This window comes from Pipra filicauda, unplaced genomic scaffold (assembly GCF_003945595.2).
Source record: "Pipra filicauda isolate LSUMZ 115617 unplaced genomic scaffold, ASM394559v2 scaffold111_size4109106_pilon, whole genome shotgun sequence".
In the NCBI taxonomy this organism is placed as follows: domain Eukaryota; kingdom Metazoa; phylum Chordata; class Aves; order Passeriformes; family Pipridae; genus Pipra; species Pipra filicauda.
In genome coordinates this window covers 154,846-171,350 of record NW_024103563.1, presented here as the reverse complement: position 1 = coordinate 171,350, position 16,505 = coordinate 154,846, and the positions used below count along the sequence as shown (strand labels likewise).

The window sequence follows — 16,505 nt, the reverse complement described above, 5'->3', positions numbered from 1 at the left end:
TGGTATAAAGCTGTGAGACCCTTCTATCTGGTGATTAATGCCAAGATTAGTGTAACTGAGCTGATATCTACCAAATGAGAGACATACATCAATCTTCCTTAAATATATATATATGTATATGTACATGTGTGTGTACATACCTCCAATACGGTACTTCGGCATATATGTCTGTATCAATTAAAACATTTTTATATATATACACCTCGTAAATATTCTCTCACATATGTCTATGCAAATACATAGAATCATAGAATGGTTTGTGTGGAAAGAGACCTTAAAGATCATCTAGGTCCAATCCTATTGCCATGGGCAGAGACATAGTAGGAACATATACATATACATACACTAAACCACCCCAAATGTCTGAGCTATGCCTGAACAGATTTCGAGGAGAAAATCTGCTTTACCTATGCTAAAATATTGTGGTGAACTTTTCTTATGAGAATGTTTTTATTGTTCATGTTTGAAAGAAGGAATTTGATGTTAAGCAACCTCAGTTGAGATACACATTATTATAGATATGTTTTCAGTTCCAGCCTAATTTGTTCAAATGTTAAGACTTATGGAGTATTCTTGCCAGGATTTTGCCAGCAATGGACAGTAGAGTAATTCCACAGTAATTTGAACAGTCTGATTCAATTCCTTTCTTCTTATATAGGGTGATGATGACTGCATCTCAAAGGTCTGATGGTAGTTCGCCTAGTTCCCAACAGTGCACCACAAACTCGTGAAATTTAGCATGGAGTGCTTGGCCCCCATGTTTCCAGACTTCAGGTGGAATTCCATCAACCCCAGCTGTCTTGCCGATTTTCACCTGCTGTATGACCTTAAGGGTTTCTCCTAAAGTGGGGGCAGTATCCAATTCATACTTTACTGGTTGTTGTGTGATGGACTGAATGGCTGAGTCTTGGAGACTACACGGTTGGTACTGAAAAGGGTCTGAAAGTGTTCAGACCATCGATTCAGAATGGAAGTTTTATCTGTCAGAAGCGTTTGACCATCTGTGCTGAGTAGAGGACTTTGAGCTTGGTATGTAGGCCCGTATGCTGTTTTCAGGGCCTCATAGAATCCTCTGTGATCACCTGTGTCTGCGCATAATTGTGTTTTTTCAGCTAGACTGATCCACCACTTCTTCTGGATGTCACGGAGTTTCTGTTGGAGCTTGCTGCATGTAACGCGAAAGGCTGTTTTTCTTACGTGACAGGAGGGCAGTGCAAGGTGTGCTTGGTGGGCGGTTCTCTTCTTCCTCAACAATTCCTGGATCTCTTGATTGTTTTCATCGAACCAGTCCTTGTTATTCTTGAGGGAGAACCCTAAGGATTCTTCAGAGGACTGCAGGATGCTGTTTTTAATTTGGTGCCAGAGTGTTACGAGAGAGGTATCTGTAGAATCTGTGGAATGGTTATCAAGCCTAGTTTGAAGATTAGCCTGGAATTTGGCGAAATCTACCGCCACCACCTGCAATTCCTAGAACGCTTCCATCAACGCTGCCTCTGTACAATCCTAAACATCCACTGGTCAGATTATGTGACTAATACATCTGTTCTAGAACAAGCAGCAGTCACAAGTATTGAGGCCATGTTGCTGAGAACACAGCTGTGCTGGGCAGGGCACGTCTCCAGGATGAAGGACCACCGCCTCCCTAAGGTCTCGCTTTATGGTGAACTTGCCACTGGCTGCCGCAAGAGAGGAGCCCCAAAGAGAAGATACAAGGACTCCCTGAAACAACATCTCAGCCTTGGCCATATTGATCAACATAACTGGTCTACTCTGGCCTCCAATCAGGAGGTCTGGAGACACACCATCTATAATGCTGCTGACACTTTTGAGAACGCACGCAGGATCACTCTTGAGAAGAAAAGAAAACGCAGAAATAATCGTGCCCTGCAGAATGTACCACCTAAGGAGTCTTTCTGCTGTGCTTTTTGCAACTGGACGTGCCTGTCTCATATCGGCCTTTTTAGCCACCAGCGTGCTTGTAGAAAACGTGGGTAGAGCCCTCCCAAAATCTTCGTTCACGAAGCCCAGCCATGATGCTGAAGACTTATGGAAGAAGCCCTTCTTCTTCCACAGTTTCCACCCACACACCTTTTCCTTGGTTAGATCTCTGACGCATCCACCTGCACTGGACATGTTCTGGCCTGAAGCTGAACAAGGCTTGACCTGTAGTTTTCAGATATGAGATGGTACATGCTGTGCTGCATGCAGACACGAGCTGAGAACAGGAAGGACTAGACAAGTTGTCTGATCTGACTATGTCAAATACAAGAGCTGGAACTGAGGTTTCTGAGAAAGAATGTTACATCAGATAGAAGCAGGTAAACCAGAAGCAGAGGAGAAGCAACAAGAGTAAAGGTTGGAGCTAGGTCTGCTCATGGAGCACTAGTTGATCTCTAAGGACCCTTTCAACCCAAACTATTCTGTGAGTCTGTGCTCTCCATGTTCTGTTTGTGCTCTGGTTTTGACCTGAGATGAAAGTCTCTATGCCTAAAGGCAGTTCTATTTGTGTCTCTTGGCAATAGTTGCAGGGCATGATAGTGGACATCAAATAATCCAGCCAACAGCCAGCACCCAGTTAAATCTATCAAAACAGTTCATATGCAGAAATCTTTGCAATAGGGATGAACTGGAAATGGCAACTTCTGCATAATAATGAATATTAATTTCAAATTAATAAATAGAATGTTTTCACTGGGAAACTAACTCTGAAATGGTAAGTTGTGACTTAATTGCATGAATATTTAAATACATGTCCTTAACTTTCAGTTGAGTAAACATCATGGACCACGATGTACGCTCCGGAGTGTTATACTATGACACTTAGGAGCACACTAAGTGTTAAGATAATAGTCTGCTAAACCTCAGGCTTACCTATAAGCAAGGATGAGGCTTTCCTCATTTTTTTTTTTTTTAAATTGAGCATGTTTTTGATTTTTCAGAAATGGACTGTGCACACAGGTAGTTACAGTATGGTCAGTAATGACAGCAATGGTCCAAAGAGGGACCCAAATGGGAATAGAAATGCAAACGTTGTGATGCAAGAGTCTAGAAAAATGGTCTGAACTCCCAGTTGCCTCTGAGGTAGTCCACAGTTTTGTAAAAAATCCAAAGACTAAAATATGTTTGCATAAAAATGGCAGTTTCACACAATCAATGTATTTCTCAAATTAAGACCATTTTCAGATTATCTGCAATTGGTAGAAAGACTCTCCAGTGGAATGATCAGTGTTACCTGTTACCAAGAGCCTTTCCTAAGACAGCTTCCCTTCATACTGCAGCTTTGAGGTTTTCAAAGGTATCTTTTTTCTGAGTAACATCACCTATCAGTTCCGTAGTAACACAGGGAGCCTGTATGAGTCACTCTTTGAATAAACAGGAGAAAGCTGTCAATTTACTTGTGTTCAAGGGGAACACTTTTACAGTGTTTCCACATGAATAGTTTTATATTTGAATTTTTTAACCCAGAGAGAGTAAATTCTGCAACATTGTTCAATTGTCTATAATTCTTCTTTTCATATTAATAAAGTAGATGTACTTGATCACAAGCAACTAAACCAATAAGTTAGCCTGCAAGGCAAGATGAATTGAGGGAGTTTTTATTACTAATTAATTGATTTTTGCTCTAGATGCTCATGCAAAGTAAACAGTGTCATTAAATAAAGATTTGTTTTAAATGCAATCAGTGGGCAATCTGCTTGCTACTATCCCTTCTTCAGACAGGAAAGGCTTCAGGGGAGAACTTACTGTGATACTAATAGTACTGAAGAGACAACCTACAAAAAAAACCCCAACCAGCTGTTGTAGACAATGTGGTTTAAATAGAAACTGCCTTGTGGATACAATGCCAATTCTGTGTCATATTTAATTCTGTTTTCCACCTAAGTCCCATCCATTTTCAAAATGAAGAATTTCTTGTGTCAACATTTGTGCCCTACTTTTTTTCCTTGCTGTGCCTCTTAACCCTCTGATTTAGAATTTAACAGCTGCCTATTTTGAATACTACAGATGAAATTTTAAGCTTTACTTCTGCTGTGGCAACTGAATCCCTCTTGCCTTTACCTCTCTGTTCCTAGCTGCATGATTTTGTCAACAGACAGGCTGCTACTTTGTTTAACAGCGGAACATAATTCCTGCCTTTGATAAACATAAGGCAAAAAAAGAATCCTTGGAAAAGCTGGGAGTTGCAAACATCTGAGCTCTTCTTCGTAAAGTTTTGGAAGTAGAGCCATAAATGTATGAGGTTATTTATCATACTGGATTCTCTGTTATTGCTAATATAATTAAATACTATAAGTCTATCCAGATTTATATCAGCATAATAAAAAGCAACATTTCATGCTCACAGTCACTTGCATGCCAGAAAAACAAAAGTCATCTTTAAATCTGGAAGATAATACTTACATAAGGAGTGCAATATTCACTTTAATTCTAATTTGGGGTCTATGTTTACCGGCCAGGGTAGCAGAAAGTGACTGAAGGAATGGCTTTCAGTGAGCTAGTTTGCATACCTAAATTGCTAAGCCAGTTAACAAAATGTGGAAAGAATATGATTTTGATTAAATTTTATTTACTGCCTGAAACTGTACCTGTTTTCCTCTCCCCAAATTGGGAGAAAATAGTACCATACCTAGTTCTTGCACTACAAACTATGAATATGCTACATGGGATGAACGAGATGAGTTACCTTACGTAATTTTTTTTAAGGTTTTCTTGAGAGCAGAATTGTGAGGGAATGATTTATATTGTTACTCTGCACATTCTTAGACAAAGAAATAAAATCTGTTCTTTAATGCTCGGTTGATTAAAACTACTAGTGGAATGAAGCAAAAGAAAGTTGATCAAACGGTACAGAAATATTAAGGCTTATGAAGAAACCTGACAAGAGGAAGACGCTACACTTCGTGTTCAGAATGAAAATAAAACCAGGGATGCATGAGCAGTCTGCACAGGATGATGGATGAAAGATGCTCTTTGCAGCTCACAGCCTTGTATCTCTTCTATACCATGTTCTGTTTCTCCTTTCAGAGTGCAGTAAAACCCAAACTGTTTCTGTAGGTCTTGCAGGATTTGAATTGATGTACTGAAGCTGAAGGTCCATCTGTTCTAGTGCCTTGTCTCCTACTGATCTTGGCTTTTCATGCCTAAATTCTGTTGATAGCTTTCCCTTTCTGGGGAGAAGGTGACTTCTATGCATCAGTTTAAGATTTGAGTGGCAGTGGACATGGAGTGTGTGGTAGAGAATGCCAGTAGAGGTATAGGGGTCAGTCAAGTCTTGCCGTACTGGTCTCCATCTGGGATGAAAATTTTTGTGTGTCTACAATAGGCTCAAATTACACTTGTAAGACCAATACCTCCCATGCTTAAAAATGAGCTAGGCTCATGGATCTTGTGAGGACAGTCACACTGAACTGCAGTCATTTAGGGTCAAAGATCTGGAAGTAGATGAAAAAGCAACTAGATGCTTGGGGAGATTTTCTATGGCTTTGGTGAAGTGAAACAGGGGGGTACTGAAGTCACCATCAACAGCTTCCTTACACTTCTAAGATGTGGTCGCCCAGCCTTTGGAACGAGTGGTGGGTGTCCGGAGTCCCAGGGGGGTCCAAGTCGCCTGGTCTGCCTTTTACCTCTCGATCCTCTCCTGATCCGCGCCGATAGAACAAGTGCTCCCAGCTGATCACGCCTCTCACCTCACCGCCGCGGAGGATGTGAGCGGGTGGGCGTAGGAGGTTGGGCGGGGGGCGCAGCTCCTCCGCGCACACCCCGGCAGCGAGCGCGGTAGGTGTCTCTGCGCCTCCGCCCCTCCCTTCCTCCTCCCTCTCTCCCGCGGCGCATCCTCCCGCCCCTCGCCCTCGCCTCTCCCCGGCACTCGTCGCCTGCGGGGCTGCTGCCGGGGGTGGTGCCAGCAGCGCCGGCCCGACCCCCCGCCTCGGGATGTTCTGAGCAGGGGTAGCTCCCCTCGGGCCGCTCCGCGCCTCGCCCGCCGCCTGCCCGTTCCCCCCGCCGCCCCTCGCCTGCTCGGAACGGGTCGGGTCGGTCGCCGGTGGCGGAGGATCCCGGCGGTGAGTGCGGGACAGGGCGGGGCGGCCGCCGGCCCCGGGGGCGGAGGGGGGGTCGGGGGCGCGGGGGCGCTCGGGCGTGGGGGGAGCGGCTCCGCTGCGCGTCGGTGCTGCCGGGACTGAGCTGTGTCTGTGGAGCCGTGCGGGATGCGCGTATGTGGGTATGAATATATAGATATAATTATATCTATATATGTAATATCTATCTATCTGTCTGTGTCTATCCACCTATCCATCCTTCCATCCATCCTTCCATATATCCATCTGTCTATCCATCCGTCTATCCATCTATCTCTCTATCCATCTATCTCTCTATCTGTCTGTCTGTCTCTCTCTCTCTCTATATATATATAGATAAATTTCCTGTTGAACGTCCTCGTGTGGGCGCGGGGGAGGGAGGAGAAGCCGGGCGCCGTGGCCGCCTTGTGCCGACGGCGTGTCCGCGGGAGCCCGTGGGTGCCCACACGGTCGCGCCGCCCTGCCCTGCTCGGTAGGTGCCTCTCTATGTGTATGTATGGATGTATGTATATGTATGTTTGCACATCTGTATGGGCACGGCGCCCTCCTCTCTCCCTCCCTCCCTCCCTCTGCAGGTGCCTGTGTGCTGGGTGACACACCCGGTGCCGCACGCCCGCGGTCCCCAGGTGCCCCCGCACCTGTGGTCGCGGTGCTGCCCTGGGTGCGGGTTTGGGGACACCCTCGATGGAGGAGTCGGAGGGTCCCGCGGGCTGGGTCCTGCCTCCGCCCCGTCTCTCTGTATAAAGCACCCCCCCTTCGCCATCCCCAGGGTGACAGGTACTGTAGGCAGTTTGGCTGGAGCACAAACACTGCCTTTCTTCACACGCTCGTCACGAGTTAGTAGAAAGCTGCGACAGCCCAGATGCCTTCCTAGACATCCATTCCTCCTACTCAGGCTCTGGCGAAGAAGAAAAGATAACAGGCAGCACTTCTGTCTGTGTGGGTGGAGGAAGAGAAAGGAATATTGATAATGTATTTGTTGAAGGGACACTAATTTTTGGTTTTAATTACTATTTTAGTGGTTTCAGTGTAGCGCTGTGCTGCATAGCTGCCACGGAACTCACTTGGTGGCTTTAGTTCAGTGCTTTTAAAACCCTGCGTTCTTCCTTCTGCTTTTTAGTAAAATCTTTTCTCGGTCCTGATGCATGCAAGGAACCCAGTCAGGAAAGCTCAATTTCCAGAAGAGGGACGTGGACTGTGTGCAAAATGCTGAACAACTGGAAAAGCAGCATTTTCTATTTGCTCCAGTCCTTCTGGGTTGTAATGGCAATTTCCTACAACAAGTGAACATTTGTCATTCAGGAGGGATTTTGGTTAATGTGGTTTGTTTTGCAGGTTGGTCTGTTTGTTTGGGGATTTTTAAGTTGCTGGTGTTTTTTTCAGTTGTTGTTTTTTTTCTCTGAATGAGAGGTGGAGTATCATTAAATGCAGGGCTAAATCTTGCGATCAGCACATAAACAGAACCATCCTTTGGAAGGAATGATGCCTTGTTAGACAAGGAAGGGACTCATCAGTGAATCCGTCTTCCAACCAGTACTGCATTATTGGCAACCTCTCTTAGGGTTCTCTGGAAACAGGATCTCTGTTTCCTATAGCTACATAATATAGACGTATAAATAATACAATTTTTAAGTAATTGTGTTCCCATTCAGTTGGAATAATTTTTTTTTCCCCTTTCTGGGATAAAAGACTTAAAAAATCTTATTGAAAGTGTACTGTCTTTTTTTTTTTTTTCTCTAGAGCTGTGTGAAGAAAGTCTTCAGCCATGGATGTGTTCATGAAAGGACTTTCCAAGGCAAAGGAGGGAGTCGTAGCAGCAGCAGAAAAAACCAAGCAGGGTGTGGCAGAGGCGGCAGGAAAGACGAAAGAGGGAGTCCTCTATGTGGGTAGGTGGGCAGCGGAGACCACAATACTGGTTGGTGTACACAGACATTCACAGCTGGATCCTCATCAGACCTAGTATTCTGAAAAAAAAAACCCCTAATCACTCATAGGAGACCACTGCAAAACAAACAAGAGGAGAGTTGTGCCTCCTGAGCTCCAGTTCTTTAATGTTAGTTCTTATGTCACGTGCTGGCCATGTGTCACTGCTCTGTGGAGCCACATCTGTAACACCAGACTGAATGAGGCTGTATCATGGGAGGTGCCTTGCAGTACAGGTCACTGGCTGGTTATACTATTCAAGAAGTTGGTACAGTAAAAATAAATTTAAAAAAATATAAAAGCTGAAGTGGAGGTAATTTGACAGCATTCTATAGAACGTGGAGTTTAAATAGGATTTTAAGAGAAGACACTTGAGAGGTTAATTCAGGAATTGAGGATTAGACAGGCTGACTGATTGGCATGTAGACAGTAATGTTTTGTGTGGCAAAGTGTCATGTCCTCATCGTTTGAAGTTAACCTCATATTTTGTACTTACTATTGCAAATTCCTAGCATTTGCATGACTTCTCCAAGAAGAACAGCTACAGTTGATGGAGTAGGGCAGGTAGACCCCAAGGTAGCAAAGCAGTTATTAAGTGTCATTCTAGGACACAAAAGTCTTGCATAGAGGCAGGGATAAAATTCTTTTCAAATCCTAGATTGGTACTTTTATGCATGATAGCCATCTTTATTTTAGCAAGTATTGGGCTTTAGAGGACTGTCTTGCAAATGCTGCCATGAAAAATTCACAGAAAAATAACCTGCCAAGACTATAGGAGTAAGTGGTTATTTTTAAAAAAAGTAATTATGGATCTGTTTCTCTTATTTATCAAATAAAGTTAGTGCGTAATATAAAGGAGGGGAAAACATAGCCTTTTCTGTAGGTCCTTTCTATTTTGCTGATTTTGTAGCAGTTCAGCTCTGTAATGGATGCTGTGTGTGCCAAGAGAGATGTGCACACATAGCAGAGAGAAGTTAAACAGAGCTGAAAACCGGAGGCATTTTTTTTCAATGGGAGCACTGAGATTGCTGCAATTCCAGTGTCTTTTTAGGATTCCCTCCACCCTTGCAGGCTAGTGCAAATTTGTGAGAAATTATTTCTGCTCCAGATAGTGTGGACTACTCATTTGGAATATACTTCTCTCATTTTGAGCCATAGCAAAGCTCAGTGCTCTTGCCAACAGGGATGGCAATTATTTTGAACACTAATTGTAAGATGAGTCTATTTTAAAATGAGCATCTGCTCATTTTCAAGATACCAAAACAGATGTTCTCTCACCGTAAATTGTGCTTGATGTTGGAGTCATTTTTCAGGGGTCAGGCTTTCTTTTATTTTGTTTTCTTGTGGTGCTGACCATGCTTCTGGGGTCATTGATTTCTTTGTATTGGAAACCTCCATTGTGTGCTGAATTAATCTTTGTGTTTGACCTGTTCTCCAAACCGTAATAATATTTGAACCTAGTTCTGCTCCCAAAGGCAACAGATTTCCTGTTGGCTTCAGAGACGCTTTTGCTGAGGTTGAAGTTTGGAGGGCAGGCTTGCTATTTTTTTCAAGAATAAATGACTGAGGACAGCAGAACCCTGAGCCATGATAGGGACTTGTGCATGTGACTGTAGTAATGGTGGATGATCGTTCTCGTGCCAGATGCCTCCTTTTCAGAAGGAAGGAGCTGTATGCACACTTTGTTGTGCAGGTAAAAAAGCCTTTGGTTGGAAACTGTCTCCCCGTGTACAGTTTTGTGCTTGTCCATACCTGCAGGGTGTTTCAACAGGATCACGTAGGGTCAGGGGTAAATTGGGAGCTGGGTGTTTCTCTGTCTACTTCCCAGGCACGCAGGAGAGGTGGCTCTTCTACTGTGCAGCATTAGCAAAGGCCAGTGTGATAATCTCTGGTTCTGTAGGCTGGTAATGGTTTCAGTGCAAAAGGTGGTGAAACCCCTTTAAGAGCAGAGGAGAGGAGCAGCACAATGCGGTAGACCTCCTGAAGATTTCTCCCTCCCTTTATCGTTGGGTTTTCAGGTTTGAGTTTCACAGCCAGATTATACTGTGAAAGCTGCCTGACATCTTGTAAAAAAGAACCTAACAGCACTGGGCTAAGAGGGACGTGTTGATGGTTTTTAGTTTCATAACATTCAGCCTTCAGTTACTGCTGGAGAATTAAGAAGGTGCAAAGTCTTTGGTCCAGATCCCCTAGATGGTATGGTCTCTCACTTGAATGAGTGGAATTGAAGTAAATATGGAAAACATCTGGACCTTCCTGTCCAGGCTGCTGTTAACTATTATGTGAAAGATCATAACATAATTCTACCTGGTAAAGGATTAACTGGGGATCTGTTTTTTCCCTGTCTCTTTTTTCTTCCCTCAATCCACTGTCTTTATCCTCTTTTTAAGTACTCAAGATACTTTTCAATACAGTCTACAATGTGTTTTTATGCTTTCATGTATTGTTTTTTGAGGTTTCTTTCCTGCCAAATTCCTCTGCTGATGGGCTTCATCATTGGCCAGCTGAAATCGGTGGCTCTGTCTTGACTGATACAAGTGCAGCATCAGAACCTTTCTTGATGTTAAACGAGGGCCTGATCATTGTTTAGAAAGGATGACTGAGGCTCAGCAGTCCTGTGCTGCTTGCGTTTACTGTAAGTTTAAAACTGGGTCTCTCTGTATCCTTCAAGAGCTGTTGGTGTGAAGCAGTGAGGAAGTGAGTGGCAATACCCCCACTTGCTTTGAAACCAGGAACTGCGAGTAAGAAGGATGCATTTGCATGCTCTTGGTGATGTAGTGTTCAAGATGTCCACTGAGCTTTTTGTGTGCTACCAGTGAGCTGAAGATTTTGCTCAATTGACTCTTCAGTGCATGTTCAGTGCTCAGAAATGGAAGTTTCCAGTCCGTTTTTGGTGTGTCATACACTAGCACAACAAAGGGATAATTCATCAGCTGCAGGATTGCTAACAGATGAGTTGTTTACTACTCCCTGTGCTGGCACATGGCCGTAGAGTAGAACAGTGCAGTCATGACCTATTTGGCAAGACCATCCAAATTCCTCTGCTGCACACTTTTCATGAGGTTTCTTGTTTTCCTTTGATGGTAGAAAAGCCAGCAGAGTAGTTGAGGGACTCAAGATCTGTCTGGTGGAATAATGGGCTTCAGGACTTGGAAGCAACCATTTTCCTTAGATGTTAATTGCTCCTTCCCCTAATTTGGGCTTATGTCTACCTGTCTTTAGCCAAATCTGATTAAGCAAGGTGAATAGTCTGTTGGTCTCTCAAATAGTCCAGAAATGAATGTATTTCCAAACTGCTGATACACTCCTTCTTTTTGGCATAATGATAGTGATGATAATAAATTATGAAGAGGAGAGTCTATGGTATTTTTTATATTTGCAAAAAGGCAGAAATTCTGTTTTGGCTTCTCCCTCGCCTCACACAAATGTGTACTATAGCTAGGAAAAAAAGCATTACCATGTACTACTATTGCTTCTAAGTAGTTTAGGTCAGAGTTAGGTTTCTTGGTCTTTATATTATCCCTACTCTGATTCCTCTTGTTTTGCAGGATACAACAAACAAGACTATTGATGTTTTGGGAATGCCAGAATGAAAGACAGCTAATTTCTCTCAAATACAATGTGGACGACCAGCTTTCCTTCATTGCCAGCCAGAAGTCACCCTACTGAATTAAGCTGTTGTTATTTATAGGCCTGTTCTGGCAGCTCCTAATGTACTTCTAGATGCTGTTGTAGCTGGGATGGCAGAAACAGCTACTTGCATGCAAAAATGTGCAGTAGTGGGGCAAGTAGTATTGAGCTCTAACATATGCTGTAAGATCTGGAACACCAACTAGCTGGTTGTTTGCCAATTAATGGATTTGGCTATACATATCCCTGTTCTGTATGGGTCTATGAGCTGAGTTTTCATTAAAGAAAAGCCTCTCTTCCACTAACAGAGAATGCAGAGCATTTCTTTATGAGTTGTGGTTATAGCAGTGTTACGTCAGGGCAAGTAAAGTAAGAATCAGCTTACATAGATCCCTCTGGAACTGTATGCATTGCAGAGGTCCTCAGGGAGTTCTGTCATACCATCCATCTCTTACTGGCCTCAGGGAACCGAGTGCTTGATAATTCACAGGTTTCCATGTCTTTAATAGCTTGGCTTGCAGACTGCAAATTCAACAAGATGAATGAGATACTGACCAGGTTTGACAATGCATTTAAAAGCATATGCTTAATATTAGGTATTTCAATAGACACTGTGAGCCTGCAATGGTGTTTAGTCTTTTTCTAGAAGTCAGTAGAACCGTCATAGGCTTGAATTCCAGCATGCGTTCACAGTGCTCTGCTTTTTCAGGTCTCACAGTATCACAAGATTGAGAACCAAAGTCCTAAACCAAATCTTTAGACGTTAACACCTTGCATTTAATGAAATTTATGATTCTTCAATGGTAAATATTTTCAGTGAGAGAAAACAACCTTTTTTTTAAAGAGAAAATTAAAATAAAGGGAGAAAATACTTCTCAGCTGTTTAACCTCATCATTAGCTAGCTGAAGGAACATGTCATTTTACTTGATGCGGTATTTTTTCCCTTTTATTTGTTCTGGATTATTATTTTGCTGTTGCTAATGGGTAACAGAGCCATTTCAATGCTGTAATCAATCTAATAGTGTCATGAATAGATGGCTAAAGTTCTATAAATTGGCACTAGTAGCCAGTAGGACATGTTGATGAATGAACTTATATTTTATTTCAGTGTTTAATTGTGTTATTATAACAGTAATTTTCTTTCTTCTAATATTTTTCTGCTCGTACATTTTCCTCTAGTATATTTCTACTTATATCAGTTTGTACATGATTTTTATAGGGTTAAGATAAAATTGTATCTATGTTAGAAGTGTAAAGTCAGAAGTATAAATTATAATGTCTCAAATACTGAATGACAGAGACAAAAAATTGCATTACAAATAAGGTAATTCTGTGTTGCTAATAAAGAAAAGTCATCCTATCTGTGGCAGACTAAGTAAGATGATTAACTAGAAGCCATAAACTCTGTCATTGTAATGCTTAATTGCACATTGTTAAGTGTCATAGTCCACAGATGGATACTAATCCCTGAAATGTAGCCAAATTCTAAAACCTGACAAGGACAAGTAGAGGTCTTGTAGGGAAAAAGGCACAGAGGTAGATTTTGAACAGTGGTATGTGCTAATTTGTTTCTCCTCCTGTTGAAAACACAAGCAATTCTTCCCTTTGATGCATCATGGTAAAGAGTTATGATCTTTTTTACATAGCTGTTCCAAAAATCGGTTTGGTCTTCAGGATGACAATTACATTGCTTTCACAGGTCTTGTGTTATGACTCAATCTAGTACAAGTTCTAGTACAGGTTGCTGCCTGCAAATCATATATGAGCTGTCACATGTGCCTGTGACAACGAGGACACCAGATGCAAAAGACCTTGAGTTTGATTTCAGTGGCTTTTTCATATTTAAATCCTATCTACCATTTAAGGTTCTCTTTTGTATTAATTTATGTCTAAATCTGGCTAGCACTACCAGCTCCCCATGATTTTAACCTCTAGGTCTTTCTGTAGTTCAGTAATGGTTGTCAACCCCTGTGAACTGAGATCTGGCCAAGTGTTGTAAAATGAAATTGTAAGAATCTTCTGGGAACTGTGGCTCTGATCTTCTCCAAATGCATGCAAGAGCCTCCTTAGGATGTCAACATTAACATGGTTTCTGTGCAGGGTCATCCACGTGAGTTTGCAAACTCACATGAGAGGCTTGATACGGCTGTTAGGAAAATGGCAAGGAAATGAGTATGTACAAGAAATAAACTGCAGAAGTGTTTCCGCTGTTACTCACCTTTCCACAGTCAATATATATCCATGCAGTTGTTCTTTATTGATGGTTTTACCTCTTCCCTTAGATTAAATTCCTCTTTAATTTCTTTTAATAACCTTAGAAAATACTGTATGCAACTGTATGTAATCTATATATTAATCCCTCTTTATCATCTGCCTAGTCTTTACTAGTACTTAAGAATATGCACTTTCAACCGAATACTGTTCTTTTTTTAGGTTCCAGGACCAAAGAGGGAGTTGTTCATGGTGTCACAACAGGTAAGACAATTATCTCTCAATTTCAACTTCTTCTCTACATTTGATTAATCAACCATTTAGCTGTTAAAAATTCTTTTTGAGAGCACTACAATTTACAAAAAATAGAAAAACATAGGAAAATTGAGAGAGCTGGTTGGGTGGAATGACTGAAGAGAAATGGCTTATAGGAAAGAAACAAATTTCAGAGCTTTGATCGAATGATTTGAATTTGTCACAGTTATGAGTGTTTTGAGATGTTTTTTAGAACTACCTAATCTCTCAGTAGCAAGAGTACTTTCAGACTTTGGAATTAATGCCAGGCATGTATGTTCACAATAGCATTTCTGCACCAAAAAAGGAGTAAATTTGCATTTTAAATTGATTTGCAGGAATCGTTTTAGGTATGAACTGAAACCAGTAACAAATAATTTGTTTTAAGGGGCAAAACGAATGGAAGTCTTTGATATCTACAGAGTGCAGGAAAGCCTTAGCTGACCGTAGTGCACTGAATAGAATGTGTAATTTTCTGCTGTAGAATATGAGGCTTCTGGAGATGTGAAGAAAATGCATGCTCAAGAATATTAATTTGTTTTTCCCCAAAGAAATGAGAAAACAAATAAGGTAGTAGAAAAGGATTTTTGTTCTTAGTGTACAGCCAATGTATCATTCACGTATGCTCACATAAGCCAGTGCCAAAGATAAACAATGGTACATAAAAATGTCAGTACTTAATATCACAGCCCATCTAAACGATTGAAAAGTCAGTCAAGAGTATTTCTAGTAACAAAACTGAAGAGAACATCTATGATAGTCCTTCAGAGTTGAACCTCTGGCTAAGCATGCGTGCTGTTGTTATGAGGTTTGAAATCTCAGCCTGTTAGACCTCAATTAAGAGAAATAGTCAAAGGGATCGTTACTTTAACCAGTAGAGGATTGCAGTAGAATGAGATTTGAGGCACATATATCTAATATCATCACAGATGTGGGAACAACAACTGACAACAGTTGCAAGCAAGTTAATAGAGGTGATGTACACCAAGCTGGGCTGTGGTAGAATCCAAGTCAAGGGCATTTGCACATGGATGAAACGTGCTGAAGCAATAGGACTCAAGTAGACTAGCTCAGTGGGGGACTTCTTTCCCATCTCCCAGAAGAAACTACTGATCTCAAACGCTGTGAGTATATTTCTTTATCTGATTGCAATATGTGTAGTGAGACAGGAAATTTTAAGTAAATGAATAGAATTTTTGACAGGTTTGAAAAGATGGTAAATTTTATTCTGGAAGGAACAAAACAGACTCTAAAGCCAAACATAAGGAGAACACATCTGTTACATGCTGTGCCTATGAACAGAAAATTTGGAAAAGTTACTGTCAATTTTAGGCAAAACAGTGGTTGTTCCTCATGCACTTTATGAAATGGGTGTCACAAAGTGAAACACTGAAAGCTTGGGAGTAATGGGGTTTGTGCCACAGTTTGTTTCCTTCTGGCCTGTTCAACTGTTTGAGATGAGTTTAGCTGTTGAATGGAAATGGAAAATGAATAGGGGTTGAATTTCAGGTTGAAATATGACTGTGAGGAGACTTCAGGCAGAATCTAGAGAGCACGGTATCCAAAATGAAACAGCATGGACTTGGTACTGTAAGAACAGAGAAATTTCTTGGGTCATATTTTAAGAATAAAAACTAATTGTAAGTCTATAAAGAGTTGTTCTGGCCAGCAGAGAAGGTAGATGAAAACAGATTTGGGTTCAGTGTAGTCATGCTAGGAGGTATAACATGAAGACACTGAGAAATGCCAGTGAAGTTGCTGTAGAAATCAAATCCCTTTAAATCAATGCTATTAAGGCTGATATAACAAAACTGCCCTTTAAGACACTTGTAAAGACCTACTTGTCTCTCTTCATGGGACTGGGAGTTCACAAGTTCTGGTCATCTTAGCATATTAACTCCCCAGTGCATCAGGTGAAATAAATATTTTATTATGTAAATAAAAAAGGTTTGAGAGGTTGGAGACAATCAAATCCAAACTATAATCACAGATCAAAACAAGTGTGTTCACAATTGTGCAGTTAGTCCTTTCTTACTGTCTGAGTTCCAAAATCTTGCTAGTTTTGCTATTTTTGAATAGTTAGTGGTTTAAAACCCTGTGCTGGTGAGATAACTGTGAGCTGACACACCTCAAAGTGCTATAAAACTAAATACACTCTTTGGTTAATTACTTTCCAAACCCAGACATTCTTGACTAAGATGCTTCTTGCTTTAAATGTGACCTGATTGTACCAGGTTTAGTGCCATAAAGTCACTGTGAAATGAGGATCCTAGGCTGTGCTTCACAGGAATATGGTGAGAGTGTTATTTGTGAAGTCACCCTTTCTCAGAACTTCTGAAGATGAAGCAGCTTTGCTTATTGGTTTTATGGGG

At 41.6% G+C, this 16,505-nt stretch overlaps 1 protein-coding gene across 3 annotated transcripts in view; it reads left to right on the top strand.

The window, feature by feature from the left end:
• The first annotated feature begins 5,867 nt into the window (after positions 1-5,867).
• The window catches only part of SNCA (synuclein alpha), a 63,919-nt gene continuing 53,281 nt past the window's right edge, over positions 5,868-16,505 (top strand). The window contains exons 1-4 of one of the 3 annotated variants that reach the window (XM_027731769.2): positions 5,868-6,059; positions 6,411-6,546; positions 7,815-7,960; positions 14,062-14,103. In XM_027731769.2, coding sequence (XP_027587570.1) covers positions 7,840-7,960; positions 14,062-14,103 — 163 coding nt within the window. In that variant the 5' untranslated portion in view covers positions 5,868-6,059; positions 6,411-6,546; positions 7,815-7,839. Of the gene's footprint in view, positions 6,060-6,195; positions 6,218-6,410; positions 6,547-7,814; positions 7,961-14,061; positions 14,104-16,505 lie in introns of those variants that run through there. The other 2 variants (XM_027731771.2, XM_027731770.2) reach the window with 2 other exon arrangements.